The following is a 20,433-nucleotide window of genomic DNA, read 5'->3' as shown; positions in this document are numbered from 1 at the left end:
ACGCTAATTCTGCCATGCCCTACAGGTTCCGGTTCAGTGGGCGTATTTTGGGCCTGGCACTGATTCATCAGTACCTGCTGGATGCTTTCTTCACTAGGCCATTCTACAAAGCTCTCCTTCGACTGTAAGTAATGGTTTTCATATTCTGTCATAATTTAAAAACAGACTTCTCCAGTCAGGATAGTAATGTTCCATCAAGTCAAGAAAATGTTGTACTGAATTTTGATAGCACTTTTCTTTAAAAGAAGGACCCAAATCATGCCAGTAAAACACCTGTCACATCATAGCAGACCTAGCCTTTGGAAGGTGCACTCAGCAGTGCCCTTTCAGTGCCGGTCCCAAATCCAGATAAAAATAGCAGCCAAATCAGGTATGCAGACCAGAATGATCTGCTGTTGTGACCCCTAAATACGTAAGCAGCCAATAAGACACACACATACAGACAACTTCATTTCAATGCATATGGTTTTGGAATCAGACACCTAACAAGCTCATGACCAGACAGACAAAAAATGCCCAGAGAAGGTGGTAAATTCGGGCAGTTGTAGCTTAGTGGTTAAGGTACTGGACTAGTGATCCGAAGGTTACCGGTTTAAGTCTCATCTCTGCCAGGTTGCAGCTGTTGGGCCCTTGAGAAAGGTCCTTAGCCCTCAATTGCTTAGATGGTATACTGTCACATCTGTAAGTCGCTTTGGGTGAAAGCGTCTGCTGAAAATGTAAATTAAATATGTGTAAATTTTACATTGTGCAGAGCGACTGATCTGAGTGATTTGGAGTATCTGGATGAGGAGTTCCACCAGAGCCTCCAGTGGATGAAGGACAATAATATCACAGACATCCTTGACCTGAACTTTACTGTGAATGAGGAGGTCTTCGGACAGGTACTGATGCCTTACCCCAAACAAAATATAACTTGGCACAAAATAGGTTTATCTGTAATACCATGTGTGGATATTTGTATTTTTATCCAAAACATAAACAGTAAATCATATTTATGGAAAAGTTGGGACTTAAATAAAAAAAAAAGAATCTGTAATTTGGTAATTCTCTTGAACCTTTATTGAACTGACAAATAAACAGATAAATGACTTTTATTGTTTTGACTGACCAACTTGATTGTGTTTTGGAAATATATACAGTATATATTTAACTTGATGCCTGTAACACACTCAAAAGTTAGTTGCAGTGTTTTTCATACATTTGACCATAAGGTAGAGGAATCATGATTGGGTATAAAAGATGCAAGTCTTAGCTGCTCAGGTGGCACAGCACAAACACGCTAGTTCACCAGAGCTGAAATTTTAAACTCATCGGTTCAAAACTCAGCTCTGCCATCCGGCTGGTCTGGGCGGCTATATGAACAATGATTGGCTGTTGTTCATACAGGGCGGGAAGCTGGCGAGGGACCTCATAACTGATGCAATTATGACCTCTGCTGGCTGATTGATGGCGCCTGCACAGAGTCGAGGAGTAATGGACAGGGTGTGGCTCTCTGTACACAAAGCTGATCCACATGTGTACTCGCCTCGTGCAGGTGAACAGATGCAGTTGGCTACTGCACACGTGTCAGAGGGGCCGTGTGTCAGTTCGCTCTACTCAATCAGAAGTGGGGATCAGCATCATTAGAGAGGGAGCATAATGCAATCGGATAATTGGATACGACTAGACTGGGGAGAAAAAATTGGGTGAAAAAAGCAATGTTGGGTCATGGATCACCACTTTGTGCCAAACTTCATGATTAGTCATCAATCAACCTCAGTCTTTGTTGGAAATCACTGTTAAAAGTACAGAACCTTCAAAACCTTGCATTGCACATTGTTTAGAAACTGTCATGCTACTGTGATAAATATAGCTACATAGGCTAGGGAATACTTCAAAATAGACTTTGAGTATAGTCTTTCATGTCAAAGGCGAAGAGGACCATATAGACTACCAAAGGTGCTAATGCCAACAGCTGTCATGGTATGGGGGTGCATCAGTGACCATGGCATGGGTGACTTGCATATGTGTGAAGGTATCATTAACACGGAGGCGTATATTGAAATTTTAGAGAGACACATGCTGCCATTAGGGTGATTTCTGATTTCAGCAAGGTGATGTCAGACTGCACACGCTACAACAGCATGACTTCATAGCCTGCAGTCCAGATCTGTCTCCTATTGAAATGTATGGCTCATTATGAAGAGGAGAATCAGACGATGGCAACCACAGATTGTTGTCTAGCTGAAGCCTCGTACCAACTAAGAATGGAGTAAAATTCCACTTGTAAAACAATAAATGTCCTCAGTTCCCAAAGCATTAAAAAGTCTCATTAATAAGAAAGATCATCGAATTCTAAATGTGTTCATATTTACAAACTAGTTGGCTAAGTTGATGAGTAAAAACATTGGAAATCTTTTCTTTCTACTTTTATTGGTTAAATAAAGATGAAAAAGAATTAACAAATCACAGATTCTTCTTTTACTGCATTTTACAAAATGTCCCAGTTTTTTTGGAAATAGGGTTTGTAGTTCAGATTTTATTATACCCATTTGTACTGTAGTCATGCATGTATTTTGTTTCTTTCTTTCATAGTATTAAATATGCATTTAAATGTCTTTACTTATTGTGCACAGGTAACCGAGAGGGAACTGAAGTCAGGGGGAGCTAATATCCAGGTGACCGAGAAAAACAAGAAGGAATACATTGAGAAAATGGCCAAGTGGAGGGTGGAGAGAGGGGTGGTGCAGCAAACAGAAGCTCTGGTTCGAGGTTTCTATGAGGTACACAAGACACACAGAACCATCTCCAATTTTGGGTGCTTTTTGTTTATTCATGTATATAATGGTGCCTCGGTGGGTAGCACATTCACCTCAAAGCAAGAAGGTCCTGGGTTTGATTCCCAGGTGGAGCGGTCTAGGTCCTTTCTGTGTGGAGTTTGCATGTTCTCCCCATGTCTTCTGTTTTCTCCAGGAGCTCCGGTTTCCTCCCACAGTCCAAATAACATGCAGTCAGGTTTATTGTAGCTGCTACAATTGTCCTAGGTGTGAATGAGTGAGTGAGTGAGTGTGTGTGTGTGTGCCCTGTGATGGACTGGCGACTTGTCCAGGGTGTTTCCTACTTTTTGTTCGGTGAATTGAACCCACTACAACCTTAAACAGGATAAAGCGGTGGTAGAAGAGACAATGAATATATAGATGAATCATTTAAAATAGACCAAAGCAATTACTTGGGTGTGTGGTTAATTCATATAAAACAACCAAAACATGCGTTAAGCATCAATTTTAATAGAACAAAGTTGGGATAAAAAGACATAAACAAACTATAGACTATCTACAGACTATTTACTTGGTACTCATTATGTTTCTGATTAGGTGGTAGACTCTCGTCTGGTGTCAGTATTTGATGCTCGTGAGTTGGAGCTGGTCATCGCAGGGACAGCAGAAATAGATCTGAGTGACTGGAGGGCGAACACTGAATACAGAGGAGGTAAGATTGCAATGCTTTATCAGGTGACAGTTTTATAAATGTCAGAGCACTTTGAGTCTGAACTCATGCCAAATATTATACTGCCCTTAGGTGAGCCATTTAAAATTAAAATTAAACACCACTTGTCCCAGTAGCTGGTGATAATAAATGGCCCAGCATTACACTTACATAATTTATGGACATGTCAAACAAAAGTCACAGATATTCAGCCTGGTGGAGATGTTTAGTCCTGTACTGTTTATATCTTATGTAAATAACAGCTGCTGTAGATGACTTTCCAAGCCAAAATCTAGAAGCATCAATAACTCACTGACCTCCAAGAGTCATGTGCCGGGATGGCCAAAACACTCCTCTGGCATTCATTACAGCCTAAGCTCTTAATTGCCCGTGCTAATTATTTGCTCTGTTTGAGCCATTTGACCTGATTTATCTCAGTACATCTGCTATAATTCACTGGCGTGGCAATGGTTCATCCCACCTCTGCTGCCAAAACTAACAGGCAGTTTGTCTTAGGTTCACTGCCAAAGCTGCTTTTGCACGCCTTTATCCAAAGCATCTTACAGTACTGTGACAGTATACAGTCTGAGCAATTGAGGGTTAAGGGCCCAACAACAGCAACCTGGCAGTGTTGGGGCTTGAACCAGCTACCTTTTGATTACTAGTCCAGTATCTTAACCGCTAGGCTACAACTGCCCTACAGCGTGGCTCAGTAGGTGGCACTCCTTCACAGCAAGAAGGTCCTGGGTTTTATTTTGCAGGTGGAGCATCCGGGTGCTTTCTGTGCAGAGTTTGCATGTTCTCCCCGTGTCTGTGTGGGTTTCCTCCGGGAGCTCTGGTTTCCTCCCACAGTCCAAAGTCATGCAGTCAGGTGAATTGGAGATACTAAATTGTCCATGACTGTAATTACCTATTCTGTCATGAATGTAACCAAAGTGTGCAAAACATGACGTTAAAATCATAATAAAATAAATTTATATTTGCCTTATGGTCCCCTCCAGGCTACCATGATGGACACATAGTGATTCGATGGTTCTGGGCAATGGTGGAAAACGTTAATAATGAACAGAGGCTGCGTTTGCTACAGTTCGTAACGGGAACATCCAGCGTGCCCTATGAGGGATTCGCAGCTCTACGAGGGAGCAATGGACCACGCCGCTTCTGCATTGAAAAATGGGGCAAGATCACTTCTTTACCCAGGTATTAAAACAATAATCCTAATCATTTAAGTACTGACAGGTCTGAGGGAGGGAGGGTTGAATAGGGTTTGGAAGTGACATTGCAAAATGTGTGATCTCTGCTGTCTGATCGAGGCACCAGCACAAATAGTGGAGGAGTCACACAGGACATAGCGTGAGTCTCCGTCCAGCGTATGGCTCTTCCTGAGAGTCAGACACTGGCAGGTAAAGAGAAGCAACCGGCAACTGCACACTGAATACATAATAGTGGCTAATGTAAGGAAGGGTGAGTGCAAAGAGGGATTTTAGCTTGTCAGTTCACACTCTTACAAAATCCCATTCTTATAAAACCTTCGCAGTTTTTTTGAATTGGTAAGAGATCTGATTAATAAAGTTTTGTTTGATGACCTAATTGCCTTAATGATTATGTGTAAATCAAGCAGATTAGGTGTCTCTTAATTATTGATCATCTCAAAGGATAGTTATTTTTCAAACTATTTATTTTTATTTTCCCTGCTGCATTGGCAAATAGAAGAGGCAATAGATCAAAAATTGACAATGCAGTGAGCTTTAGTGTCACAGTCTGGTATTTTTTTTCACATTGTATAAAAAACATCATTACCAGCTGAGATGAATAAGAATAGTAACAGGGAACTAGTGCAGAACTTGTTTGAAGAACTTAGCATTCAGCAATATATCCAGTGTATAGATAAAATTTTAAAAGTGCATTTTGTTCACTAAATTTTAATTTGAAAATAAAATGTTTACATCTGTGAATATTTACTGCACAGGACACTTTTATAATTGTCTAATATATCACATATTACATATCTTTATTTTATTTATTATTTACAAGTATTGTACAGTAAGCCTTTTACTTACTTAATAGTTGTTGTTTTTTTTCAAATGTATCTTGAGCTGCTGTAATGCTTGACTTTCCCTTTGGGATTAATAAAGTGATCTATCTATCATCTATCACCTGAAAGGGACACATGCTCAATGTTATGGCAATCTTAGGATTGGGAAAAGTTCTTACATTGACATTTGTGGCATTTAGAAGATGCTTGTATACAAAACAACTTATTGTGATCATATACAAGCCAATCAGTTTAGGATTATGGGCCTTGCTCAAGGGCCCAACAGTGACAATCTGGTAATCTGGTAATGGGGCTTCAACCAGTGACCTTCCCTTACTAGTTCAGTACCCTAATTGCTGGAGTTGACAGGATGATAAAAAGTCTCTGCACTTTTACATTTTTACTGCACTTTTACGGTGAGGGCGGGAGAAGTAATAATTGGTCGTGTCTGAGAGACTGAGAGAGAGCTTATAGTCCGGATTTGAACCACTCAGAGAAGCTTTAAGGGGAAGAAGATTTTCATGTGATGATTATGTGAAAGCAGCAGTGCATCAGTGACTACACGCTCAAACAAAAACATTTTTGCTGATGGCATTAAAAAGTTGGTACAATGCTGGGAAAATGCATCGGAAGTTGACTATGTAGAAAATTGATGTCATTTGTTTTTGAAATTCTGTATAAATAGAGTAGAAAAATAGAATAGTTAAAAAAAGTGCTGGAACTTTTTGAAGAACCCTCGTATGTGCAATCATCAACTGCACTTCATGGCATGGTATTTTTAATCCTCTCTAGGATTTATAATTGATAAGTGTAACAGAAGTGTCTCTTGCCTAGGTCTGCAAGAAAAGTCAAACTCTCGAGTAATGATGAGGGGAAATTGTAATGCAATAATGACCTACAATTTTATGTAGAGCTTTTAGAACAAAGAAATGTCATTCAGTCTACACTGACTAGGCATATCATTATGATTACCTTTCTAATATTGTGTTGGTCCCCCTTTTTTGCTGCCAAAACAGCCCTGACCCGTCGAGGGCAGAAGTCTGACATCGTTCAATCAGAACCAGCATTAACTTCTTCAGCAATTTGAGCTACAGTAGCTCGTCTGTTGGATCGGACCACACAGGCCAGCCTTCGCCAGCTCATGACCCTGTCGCCGGTTTACCACTGTTTCTTCCTTGGACCACTTTTGATAGATACTGACCACTGCAGACCGGGAACACCTCACAAGAGCTGCAGTTTTGGAGATGCTCTGACCCAGTCGTCTAGCCATCACAATTTGGCCCTTGTCAAACTTGCTCAAATCCTTACACCCATTTTTCCTGCTTCTAACACATCAACTTTGAGGATAAAATGTTCACTTGCTGCCTAATATATCCCACCCACTAACAGGTGATGTGATGAAGAGATAATCAGTGTTATTCACTTCATCTGTCAGTGGTCATAATGTCATGCCTGGGATATATATAAATATTTTTTGCTGATATACAATTCTGGAAATAAACCTTGATTTTGATCTTTTTTTTCTCTGTTTTCCATCACAGGGCCCACACATGCTTTAACCGGCTAGATTTGCCTCCATACCCTTCATACACCTTGCTTTATGACAAACTGCTAATTGCCGTGGAGGAGACCAGCACATTTGGTCTGGAGTAAAGAATCCAATAACACCTAAAATAAAAGACTATTTTCTAAATGTACTATACCTTTATTTTGGAACTGCTCTTTTATAGCTACATGCATCTGATGAATCGTTTTGGATTTTTGTTTGTAAAATTGCATGATACAGCCAGTATAAATATTGTACATATTGTAATCCTGTGGAAATAATGGAGGGAAAATAATATGTAGTGAAAATCTATATCCAGCCTACAGTCATTATCTGAGTGATTGACTTTTCCTGCTACTCTTCATCTGCTCTCATTGAGGCATTGCTACATTTCCCTGGCTGATATGGTGTTACTGTGCATGGGAGATTAATTCCACTCGATATAAAGTTCACCTAGGCTCACATCTTTATTATTTAATGTATTATTCATAGACATTTTAATTTAACTGTCAGCGCTTTATCAAAAATTATTCTCATATCTTACAGATTTCATGATGAGCTATTTACCAGTGATTAGTGTGATAAAGCTTAGCGAATGATTGCCTTATGTAAAATCAGGATAGATACCTGTTCAATAATCCAGGCTTGGTGGAACAGCTGGTAGTGTGGGTGCCAAACAGCTGAATGGGTTCTGAAGAAGTAAGTCAGATCTTCTTTTACAGTCACTTGCTAACATGTTCAGTATAATTTAGATTTATTTAGTCAGATATCCATTTCTTTTTTTACCACCTTTCATACATTTCTATGGTGCTACTGATTCTTTACCTTCGACTGTATATTTTTAAATAATTATATCAGTGACCGTTTTTTATTTATTTATTTAATCATTCACAGAACATGCCAAATTCTATGGAATTCGCCCTGAATTTCTGGAATATTACAAAAACTAAATTTGCTTAATAGTATAAACTGATTCATGGGGATCTGATTCTGAACTTCCTCCTTGGTGGTCTGGTTTTTATCTTTACCCAGAAATATCTATTGTGTGTTTCTGGGTGGCAACAGACCCATCATGTGACCCTGACTAGAAAGAAGCAGTTGGTAAGACTGAATTAATGGTAAGACTTAATGAACCCAGTGATGTACAATATTATATTCAGGAGAGCTGTATGAATGCTGATCTCTTCTGGATTCTTTGTACACAAAGCCTAAACCTCCAACTCCATACTGACACCCTGAATGTTTTCTTTATTCTGAAAGAGATTCCACCTAAAGATTCAGATTCACAGTGTCAGGCATGATGTTGAGCTTCAATTCATTGTTGTAGTTCTTAACCCATCTAGATAAATGCATATTATACCATATGGCATTCAAACATAAAGAGTCTATAAATATTGTCCCTATTAAAATACAATTAACATCAGGATTGTCCTTATATAGGCAATAGTAGAATTTGCTACAGTGAGTGTATTTCTTGAAGAAATACACATTGCTAAGACTGGATCAATATCCAAGTGAACATTGTGAATGAGGGATTTAATATACCGTACATAAACTGACTCTAATCGAACCTCCATTATTTGTTGCTAGGTGTAAATCCAAAGTGTAGATGATACATTTCATTTTTAGAATTTCATTTTTAGCTCATATCTGTTTTTTGATTTCTTCTCACAGTAACAGGAACTTTGCGAGCTTCTGTTGCCACGTTATAGGGGTGGCAAATTTAAAAGCAAGCTGTGTTCTGTGTTTACATGCATGATCTGTGTCCTATCAGTCAACATGACAAACGTGTATGACATAACTTCATATACCAGTATAATTAAATAAATAAATGTGTCAAATTCAACTCTGTATGATTCAGCGCTTCAGAACATAGACAGTTAATGAATCTTTATTTATTGAATGCAAATCAACTGACTTTCTTTTTTGCTTTCCTTTTTTATTGATAATGTTTTGGAACATGGTGTACAATTATGCTTTTTTTATTGAAGCCAAACAATGTTTTTTATGGTTTACTGTATTTTTAATATTAGTTGGTTTGTTAAAACCACAGTATGCCTTTTTTACTGTGCTGCTCTATAAAGGGACAATAATATTAAACCCTCAGTAAGTACTCCTGTAATGCATTAAATTATTTGACTATGTAAGTAATGATGACAATGAACTTGTGATTATGTAATAAAAAATAAAAACAAACAAATGGGATTTTACCATTTAATAATATGGAGCTTGACCGTGATCTTACTCATTTTGTGTTTGCCAAATTTCCTTTGTCATTCATTAAGATGGGCAAGATCAAATAATACTTTAATGAAATTAAAAGATGTGTTGATCTTTATAAATCAGACAATGGCTATCATTGGCTATAAAACAGCTGCACAGTTGACAATACCATTATCCACTGCAGATTTAAAACAACCATAGATGTAATAAACCTGTCTGGAGGAGGTTTTTTGAATTACAGTAAAACTGTACACTGCTTTACACTACATAGCCAAAATTATGTGAATACATCAGATATCCTGTTCCAACACCAAAGATATGAATATGGAGGTGACTCTCTCCCCATTTTGATTCTTTTTGTTAGGGCTTTCTACAATATTTTGGAGTCTCTCTCTTGAAATGTGTATCCATTAAGTCAAAAGAGCCAGGTTAGCCACTGGTGTTACATGGGATTTCTCTTGGCTCAGGAGGTTGCACCTTTGCCTCACAGTGAGGTGATGCAGTCCAGGAGCTGCATATTTGCATGTTCTCCCCATGTCTGCATGGGTTTCCTCTGGGGGCTCCAGTTTCCTTCCACAGTCCGTGACTGTGTTAGACAATGAAATTGAACTGATGAATTATGTGCAACCTTCAGCTGTAATAACATGTCCAGCCAACAGGGGGCATTTGTGTGGTTTAAGATTTACAGGGTTTACATTGCTTTACTCATAATCTTAACCAGTGGCTGCAGGTTTTCATACCAATCAAGCAGACGCTACACCTAATACTGCTCTGATCAAGCACAAGCAAGTGGAGTCAGGTGAAGCTTATGTCTAACATAAGCTTCTAACAATAAAAACTAAAGAAACATTGGTAATTACTGAATAAATAAAGTAGGCTACTACTGATTTAAATGCACTGCTTAATGAATTATGTCCTTTTTCCAGTGCATGGTACCCTATGATATGAAAAAATTTTGAAATATGATTCCATATTTGGTGGTTGTTTCCAATGTCGTATAACTGTGGATTTGAATTTGGATGGATATGATGAAAATGTAAACCCTCAGTCTATACAATTTTACACATAATAATGAAGTGATAAAAATTAATTTATAATCAAAAACTGAAATTTTATAACCACAAAAATTGTGGTCAACTGTGATTTGCGTTAATTTTCCTTGAGATGTGTACAGAACTTAATCAGAGTCTACCTGTTGCATTTTAAATTGATTAGACACCGTTTGGAAAGGCACACACCTAGTTCTTTAAGCGCAGTATTGTAAACTGCATTACAGAAACCAAGCCATGATACAATTGGTTGTGTTTCTCTGAAATCAAACTGCACCGAGGCATAGATTAGGGCAAGGATTTAAAACAATATCTACGGCTTTGAGGGTTTCCAGGACCAAAGTGACCTCAATTTTGGAAATGAAATTAAACCTAATGGTCAATTTAAAATTGCTCCAAAAGCCTTGTACGAAGATGGGAGAACCTGTTAGATAGACAATCATCTCTGCAGCACTCCAGAAAAAAGACCTTGATAAGCCAATGTTGAGTAACAGACATATGAGAGCTTGTTCGGAGTTTGCTAAATGACAGGTCAAGGACTTGAGATGAGATGAGACAGTCTGATCAGACAAAAATGTAACTCTTTGGGCAGATTGACAAGCACTTTGTATGGCAACAAAGTCACCTGGTTAATACCATTCATACATTAAGCATGGTGGTGGCAGCATCATGATAGGTGGGTGCTTCTCAGTGACAGGCTAGTATTGACTTCAAGTATTGAATGAATTGCCTTAATGCTTTTATAAATAACTCTTCAGTTTTTGATTATTTATACATTAAAAAAAACAAGTTCTCAGTTTGTCAATATGGGTGATTAACAATATTCTGTTTGGGGTCCCTAATACTTAGGATCACCTTTAACAGCTCACAAAATATCCTTAGCCCTTTTTTCAATCATTTAAATACTTCATGGCCTTTCCCAGTGTTATGGAAACTGCAAATAAACAATATTTCCATATTGATATTGTGTTCAAAACACCCCCTAATTTATAAATTTCTGTTTGGGGTCTCAGAGACCCTGGCTAGAATACATGATTAAATGCAATAAAATTTAATAATGGTTAGTCTTTGGTTTCTGTCTGGTTTTTGGGGTACAGCTGACTCTCTTACACACATATTGTCTGTTTCACCACCACTTTATCCAATTCAGATTCATGGTGGATACAACTGGGCGAAATGCAGGAAACACTCTGGACAGATTGCCAGCCCATCACAGGGCAAACACACTCACACATTCACACCTAGGGCAATTTAGTATGTCCAGTTGACCTGACTGCATGTCATTGGACTGTGGGAGGAAGCTAAAGCTCCCAGAGGAAACCCACACAGACACGGGGAAAACATACAGAAAGGACCCAGACCGCTCCACATAGGAGTCGACCCAGGACTTTATTGCTGTGAGGCAACAGTGCTCTCCACCGAGCCACCATGCTGTCCTCACACACAAACAACCCTTCAAAAAGTTTCACTCTCCTGTAAATTTGGTGAATTAATTTGGTTAATTAACTTTGAACTTTACTAACACAACACTGGGGTCTCTGGGACCCCAAAGAACAAGGCAGTAAAATCAGTGTCAACGTAACACAAAGGTTATGGAAGTGGCCACCATAACTTGTGTGTATGAATATACACCGATCAGCCATAACATTAAAACCACCTCATTGTTTCTACACACATTGTCCATTTTATCAGCTCCACTTACCATACAGAAGCACTTTGTAGTTCTACAATTACTGACTGCAGTCCATTTATTTCTCTACATACCTTTTTAGCCTGCTTTCACCCTGTTCTTCAATGGTCAGGACCCCCACAAGACCACCATAGAGCAGGTATTATTTAGGTGGTGGATCATTCTCAGCCCTGCAGTGACACTGACATGGTGGTGGTGTGTTAGTGTGTGTTGTGCTGGTATGAGTGGATCAGACACAGCACCGCTGCTGGAGTTTTTAAATACCGTGTCCACTCACTGTCCACTCTATTAGACACTCCTACCTAGTTGGTCCACCTTGTAGATGTAAAGTCAGAGACGATAGCTCATCTATTGCTGCTGTTTGAGTTGGTCATCTTCTAGACCAGGGGTGTCAAACTCATGGCCCGCGGGCCAGATCCGGCCCGCCGCGTCATTTGATCCGGCCCGCGAGAGCTTAAACGACTGTATGATTGTTGTGATGGTTCGAGTCGTTACAGAGACGCGCTTATAATTTAATGCGCCTTTAAGAGACAACGTGACATCGTAGTCATGACAACTAACTTTAACCTTCGCTAAGAAGCCATGTGACTTTTACTGCAAAAGAACGCGGGGTAGCGTAGTTAGTAATGTAAACAATAATAAATAAATACAAATTATTATATTGCAATATAATACCCAAGCATTGTCTGTAAGTAGTGGCATTTATATTCTCAGTTGTTAGTAAAGAGTATATATAGTAAGAGTATATCACAGCGTTTTAGTTACAAATTTACCGTAATTAAATACTGTTGTTACTGTTACTATAGCAATTAGTAATTTTACGCACAATTTTAACTCATTATTTTACGTTTGGTTAAATCTCATATTGTACCAGATGTAACACTTGAAAGCTGTGTGCTTGTACTGTATTAGGTTCTTTATTGTTTTTATTGTTTGTATTGGGGAGCAAATAAACCGACTGTATTCTGAAGGGAGCTGTCTGTCTGTCTGTCTGTCTGTCTGTCTGTCTGTCTGTCTAGCTGAGCAAGGGGGATAAACTATTAGTGAGGGCAGAATGATTGTCTTAAAAATACACTGTAAAATCCTAAATAAACTGCATCTTTTAAAATGCATGCTGATTTTGTGACCTGCAAAGTGACACATCCTGCCAGTAGATGATGTTACACATATTTACACATGATCCTAAAATGTACAAAAAGATAATTAAGAAAATTAAGCATGAGGAGGAAATTTAATGAAAGTGAAAACAAGTTTGTGCTTCAGGAAGAAAAACTGGTGCGTCTCTTGTGTTATGAGGCCGTGTCTGTGGTAAAGTAGAACAATATAAATGCAGAATTCAGCCTCCAAGAAAAACAGCAATGTGACTGCAATCACAGCAGGATACGTTACAATCGGCCCTTTGAGGGCCACCATAATGCTGATGTGGCCCTCGGTGAAAATGAGTTTGACACCCCTGTTCTAGACCTTCATCAGTGGTCACAGAACGATGCCTACGGGGCACTGCTGGCTGGATATTTTTGATTGGTGGACTATTCTCAGTCCAGCAGTGACAGTGAGGTGTTTAAAAACTCCATCAGCGCTGCTGTGTCTTATCCACTCATATCAGCACAACACACACTAACACACCACCACCATGTCAGTGTCACTGCAGTGCTGAGAATGATCCATCACCCAAATAATACCTACTCTGTAGTGGTCCTGGGAGAGTCCTGACCATTGAAGAACAGCATGAAAGGGGGCTAACAAAGCATGCAGAGAAACAGATGGACTACAGTCAGTAATTGTAGAACTACAAAGTGCTTCTATATGGTAAGTGGAGCTGATCAAATGGACAGTGAGTGTAGAAACAAGAAGGTGGTTTTAATGTTATGGTACAGTAATGTAAACGAATGGGGTGTGACATGATGGTCCAGTGCCTGAAGGGAAACGCTGATTTTAAAAGCCCCGCCCTGATTGGTTGAGCTGCTTGGCCGTCAGGTTTGTTTCCACAGCGACTGAAATCAAAGCGAGCTGGTTGAGAGGAACACGGCACAACACTGTGTCGCTGAAACAGAGATACTGCAAAGCAGCTACAAGCCAACATTAAAGTTTTGTTATAAAGTTGCGTTTTAAAGCGACGTGTTAGGAGACTATACCTGAGTTTTAAACTAAGCTGTAGGTCTAGTACAGTCAGCTGGCTGGCAGAAGACGGTTAGAGTTTAAAAACTAACCTGTGTTTGTTAGCGTTTAACGGTAAAAGAAGCATTCACTGGCGTCTACCAGGCAACTAAGTTACCGTGTGTTTCAGTTTTCCACTCGGCCGTTATGTTTTCTGAATGTTTATCTCGGAGCGGTGAGATGAGGATTCGGAACCGGTGCAGTGAAGCAGGACCGAACCGATCCGGTTTACTCTGCGACATCAACTGTGTGATCAAGAGAGAAGCGTTCACCGAGTATTACACTCTCATTCCGGGCAAAGAGCTGGGCAGGTAATGCAAACTTACATGCATATGAGAAAACGTGCTGTACAAAGTGTACTTGAAACAAAATATTACACCTCAGGATGTGTTATAGAAATGAACGATATACTGAAATATATCGCGATACATGAAGAGTTACCAATGCACACTACGCACTATGATGATATAATTCAATTTCAATGTCAAAAAAGCATTGTGGACAAACTATAAACTTAGACATTTATTAAAATGAAAGTTTTTGAATGTGCACTAGTTATTATTTGATTATTCTTTCTATTAAAAATAAAAGAAAGTGTAAGTGAAGACAATTAAATGTAACATAACATAGCCTGGTTGGCCTGTTTACATTCCAATTTATAGACATCTGAGATATGCCCCTTTAAAACAAGTTTTATTACTCACAAGCAAAACATGGAAGACTCTGTCTAAATTGCAGGCATATTTTGATACCATGATGTTGTAATTTAACTGTAACAACCAGAGTGAACATTTGTTAAGCTTCATTTTAACATTCGGTGATGTTAGGTCAAAAGGCAAAAATATTGTGATGTTGATGAAAACATTTGTACAAAACTACAACCCCAAATCAAAACAGTATGGACAATGCAAATAAAATAAAAATGCAGTGTTCCTTACATTTACTTTACATTTATGGTATTTAGCAGACGCTTTTATCCAAAACGACTTAGAATTATTAGTTGAGGGTTAAGGGCCTTGCTCAGGGGCCCAACAGTGACAACTTGGCAGTGGTGGGGCTTGAACCGCTACCACTGCCCACTACTTTGACTTTTATTTGATTGCAGACAGTTTAAACCCAACATATCTCATGTTTTCTCTGCTCAACTTCATTTCATTTATTAATATACCTCCATTCCTGCATTTCAAGCATGCAACACATTCCAAAAAAAGTTGGGACGGGGGCAATTTAGGGCTAGGAATGAAGTGAAAAACTAAATAATGATGTGATTCCAAACAGGTGATGTCAACAGGTAATTGTAATCAGGGTTTGGTACAAAAGCAGCGTACAGAAAAGGGCTTTTAAACAATACAGGGATGACCAGAGGATCTCCAGTGTGTTTCTCCAAATGTGTGAGAAAATTATTGAAATGTTTAAAAACAATGTACCTCAAAGAAAGATTGGAAGGGATTTGCATATTTCTCCCTCTACAGTGCATAATATCATTAAACCATTTAAGGAATTTCAGTGCGTAAAGGCCGAGGGTGCAAGCTTGAGCTGAACGCCCGTGATCTTCGATCCCTCAGACGGCACTGCATCAAGAACCACCACTCAACAATAGCTGATATAACCACATGGGCAAGGGATTACTTTGGCAAACCTTTGTCAAGCGCTACAATACAGTTCATCCTGTCTGCAATGAAATTAAAGTCAAAGTAAATGTTTTTTTTTATTATTATTATTTGCATTTTCCATGCTGTCCCAACTTTTTCCGATTTGTGGTTGTAGATTGTAATTTGATGAAATACCATAAGTCTTATTACATTTTGACATTTACATTTTATTAAATGTCTGGTGAGTTTGGTGAGTAGTGGCTTGCACAGATCCCTTAATGCCTTTGTTGATTTTCAGCCAGGCTTTCTTGTTTAATGTTATGCATATACTTTTTTCCACATAGTATATGTACATATGACTGTTTAAATATGTTGTTATTTTGTTAACAAATCACCAACAGTCTCATGAAACACTGTGATTTTTCAACTAAAATAAGGACAAGGTATAAGTCATAATGTCTTTGCAAACTGGGAGTTTTGGGACGTTTTATTGCATGACATTCTATTCTGTTTTCTGCATTCCTTGATCCATCTGTTTTACGGCCAGAATGCACATGTATACATCCTGTTCATGATTTAGCATTTGGAAATCATTGCCGTGCATGACCCTCAGTAATGCAAGTGTGGATTTTGGACCTTGCTAAGCTCATGTACTTGAAAGTGCACTAATCACATCAAATGATATTAAGCCAAGAGGATATTTTTCCTTACATTTAATGTATCTAGCAAGTGTATTTACACTTGGCTGAAATGTCACAATCCATCTTCTGAAGTGTTTAATGGATTGGTTTTAAATCTGGTTTAGATACATACATACCTGAGATGCATTCAAAATCAGAAACCCATCAGAAACTCTCTGTATGACTGGTGTTGTCATTTAGCCCTGAACTCACAGCATTTTAAAAGGAATGCATAGTGAAAATGGTTGTCTGAGGTAAAAGATCAGGTTTCATGATATCATGAGTTATTTGTTCCAAGAGTCAATATTACAGTAAAGGTAAACAATACAGAGTTGCTTATTTGCTTGTTGGTAAATTCCCACCACACAATCACTTGTGCAATCAGTGCTGCCAATGAAGCTAAACGAAAAGAACGGCTTGACCTGTAGTTTCTCCTGTTGGATGGTATGACCAAAATCTATTACAATACATGATCATATCAAGGTGTATAAAACAGCACTTTACGTTACGTCTACATTTGAAGCATGTCACAGATGCTTTTTGTTTAACCCAACTAACAGTTGTGACCAAAAACTGTCAAAGCAATTGAGGGTTTAGGGTCTTGCTCAAGGGCCCATAGTGGCAACTTAGCAGTGGTGGAGCTAGAACTAGCAAACTTTCAATTACTAGTCCAGTACTCTAAATGCTGACCTATCTCTACCACACAAGCATAATATTGATTTTAAAGACACTGAAAGAAGTGGGGCTTTAAAAGTAAAAAGCATATTTCTGCTTAAGTCTTAAGTCTCTAGAAGGAGATTTAATTGGCATATCTTAAAGGCTAGACCAAGAGTTCTGTACTTAAGATGTGTTCCTATATCGTTCATTTAGTACATTATACCATGTTAAGCTTTTTAAACAATAAGCGTTTTAGACTCTCGGAAGATTCTCAGAACCCCGAGCTATAACACCAGTAAAAACAGTGAGGAAAATACAGCCAAACACAGATGTATCTGACAGTTATTTCACATAATTGCATATTCGTGTTGTAGTGCACTTTCATAACATTTTACCACACTGCTCAAGCCAAGCGCTGAGCAAAGCAGCAATTTGCTCAGAGGTTGCGGTTTTGCCGCTTCTCATGTGAATGCACCCTGAATATAAGCACACTCATTAGGTCCTTTTGTTTGCATTTCTCAAAATGGGCCATAATCCAGACAACCATGATCCCTCACTTTCCAGTTGATTCTTTAACACACACACACATGTCCTTTTAATAAGCATTCATACTTTTATTCATTTCTCACAAACAGCAGTTTAAGCTGTGATAAAACTAGTATTGTTATTTGTGTGCTGGATATTATATAAAGCACTAAAAAGGTCTGGTTTAACAATCTACTGAGATGCTCCCTGGCGAGCAAAAGGGGAAATGTTAAGCCTGCTGGATTTTCAGCTTGCCCAAGGGATTAGGCTAATTGGCATATTTACAACTAGGCTGTAAAACCATCAGTCATGCAAAATTGTTAAAACCTTCAGTTGATACCTTTACTAATGTTGATGTAAAGCCCACACTGATTTATGCTGTCTCGAGAATGACTGGTATTTTGTGGGTGACAATAAAACCCAGTGTCGGGTTTTGGAGTACTAATAAAGGGTTACTTTATATATAAAGATGCATTAAGATACTCTATTACAGTAACATACTATTAGGAAAGGGAATGATTTTAACGGCATGGATGGCTTTTGTAAAACCAACTGTACGTGTAAAACCCATGTCAGCATAATAATACTTTTAATTTTCATGTGTTGTTTGCACATGCAGGCTTCACCTGGCTGTTTACTTTCCAAAGTTATCCTGGGAACATTTGGCTACATTTTTAATGTAGCGTGCATTTTTTTTTTGTGTGTAAGGACTGGTGCTCATCCAGCACTAGTTTTTGTCCCAGCCTTACACGAGCAGAGAATTGTTTAGATTCCCTATATATTTTTATAATAGTATGTACAGTAGATGGTAAATGACCTAAATTATTTGCAATCTTGCATTGAAAAATTTTCTTTTTGAACTGATTGAAGCGAGGACTAACTAAGCCTTTGGTGCTTGTTGAAGAATCTTTCAAAACAGTGAACATTAAATAATTATTTTGAAATATTTTCACTCCTATTTAGCCCTTCTAACAACTTTTTAAAAATGTGTTGCAGGCATTAAATTCAATTTTTTATAATTACAATATACAATCAAGCTGGTCAAGCAAAACATTAAAAGTCACATTTTTATTTCCGTACTCTTTTATTGCATTTATATAAACTACTGTGCAAACTTTCCTGAAACTGGGGTTTGTACATACCAGCAGTGCCTCTGCTTTATGCTAATGGAAAATTCTACACTGCATCATGAATCCTGCTGTATACAAAACTTAATGTGAGATAAGAGTGGTTAGGTGGTTTCTAAACATTTAAAAATGTATAATTGCAGGCCTGTCACATTGCATTCCATAGCTTTGAGAACATCCAGTCCTGTCAGATCTGTACTGTAAGTGAAAAAAATGTTGCCTGGGTAGTGGGAATATAATCTGCACAACAAAGAATAGACCTGAGTTTATCAGATCTCATATAAGTGTTCTTAGTAAAATGAGATGTATAATTTGTGTGCAAACATTTGGTTAGGCGTATCTGATGTTCCAGTTCTTACACTGCAGGTTGCATAGTTTTAAACACCCTGTTATTTTACTGCATTGCCACTGCTTTAATTTTAAGACTGTAAATACCATAACATTTTAGAGCTGTATGACTGTACATTCGGTATACCGGCTTTTGATTCCTCGTACGGTTTGGGTATGGATTTTCATATACCGCCATACCATAGCACAGTTAATACAACAGCTGTTAGCTTCAATAGACAGGAAATCATATAATATTGTTCAGTGCTAAAAGCACTATGGAGTGCTGTACAGATTAGATACAGCTCACTAGTTAGCCAGGTAGCGTTAGGATAAGTGTTAACAGATAAGATTAAGAAGGTTTTCTCGATATGGTGAAAAAAAATAAATAAACAGAAACAGCAAAGAAATTAGCTGTGTCGGCAGTTTAGAAGTTTTTTTTGGTTCCAACACAGATTAAAACACTATAGGTGTGTTCAAAAAAACTAGTGAGCTCTCTAGACAGCATTTTACGTCATCCTACACGCGCTCCCGAGAATGAGGCTGTTCGAAATCCTAGATGCCTTAATAAGCTGTCTAGTTAGGCATCTTAAAATTTCAACGTTATTTTGACTCAAGAACAAGTGAGCTTGGAAGCGTCCTTAGCGATCAAGGCAATCCCAGCATTCAGTGCGGCAGCTCTTCTCTCACAGAAAAATAAACGTTATTTTCAAACGTAAATAAATTATTATTGATTTTTAACTTGTATAAACTTGCAAGTTCGGGCTTGTCAGCGAATTTAACCGTTTTCGTTACACAAAGGGAAATGTTAGTTGACATGCTAGTTCACTGTGCCCACCCCATCCCATTGGTTTGAATGGCAAGATGCTAACTGTTAGCTTAGTAAGCGAAACCTGATGGAATCGCTGTCTAAGTAGCACGTTTGAATAACCTGCCTTATAAGTCAATGACTTATTAGAATCCTCTCTACTGAGGCAGCTGCCTATGTAGGCAGTAAGACAGCAAGGCAGCTCCCTAGGTTTTCAAACACACCCTATATACTGTACGGTTTGTTGGGGCACGGTTACTTCAGCGCGGTTACTTGAAATACTTCAGCTTAATTTCAATACAGATGTTATACCAACAACACCCAAGCAAGCTGAAAGCGTAGATATATAATGTCGTCCTCTTTTCTACAACAGACCTGTGATCAAGTTGTACAATCAGGGGAGTCATACCTCAGTATAACGGTATAACTGTGCACTTTATCAGTGGTGACTAAGAGGATTGCAATGCTGTGTTATTTGTTAATGGAGAGCTAATGGTAATTGTATAATACTTAAATATTATATTAATATTTAAACATTGTATATATTGCACC

At 38.3% G+C, this 20,433-nt stretch overlaps 2 protein-coding genes across 2 annotated transcripts in view; both read left to right on the top strand.

The window, feature by feature from the left end:
• Positions 1-7,265, top strand: part of LOC134310460 (E3 ubiquitin-protein ligase HECW1) — a 77,846-nt gene extending 70,581 nt beyond the window's left edge. Inside the window, exons 23-28 of the mRNA XM_062992052.1 lie at positions 26-124; positions 752-881; positions 2,616-2,762; positions 3,354-3,468; positions 4,467-4,665; positions 7,042-7,265. Coding sequence (XP_062848122.1) covers positions 26-124; positions 752-881; positions 2,616-2,762; positions 3,354-3,468; positions 4,467-4,665; positions 7,042-7,153 — 802 coding nt within the window. The 3' untranslated portion in view covers positions 7,154-7,265. The remainder of the gene's footprint in view (positions 1-25; positions 125-751; positions 882-2,615; positions 2,763-3,353; positions 3,469-4,466; positions 4,666-7,041) is intronic.
• A 6,762-nt stretch (positions 7,266-14,027) lies between these two features.
• stk17a (serine/threonine kinase 17a) overlaps positions 14,028-20,433 on the top strand; it is a 52,594-nt gene continuing 46,188 nt past the window's right edge. Inside the window, exon 1 of the mRNA XM_062992051.1 lies at positions 14,028-14,476. Coding sequence (XP_062848121.1) covers positions 14,313-14,476 — 164 coding nt within the window. The 5' untranslated portion in view covers positions 14,028-14,312. The remainder of the gene's footprint in view (positions 14,477-20,433) is intronic.

The sequence above is a fragment of the Trichomycterus rosablanca genome, chromosome 3, assembly GCF_030014385.1.
Source record: "Trichomycterus rosablanca isolate fTriRos1 chromosome 3, fTriRos1.hap1, whole genome shotgun sequence".
NCBI classification, from domain to species: Eukaryota; Metazoa; Chordata; class Actinopteri; order Siluriformes; family Trichomycteridae; genus Trichomycterus; species Trichomycterus rosablanca.
This window is presented reverse-complemented; position numbering and strand designations above follow the sequence as displayed.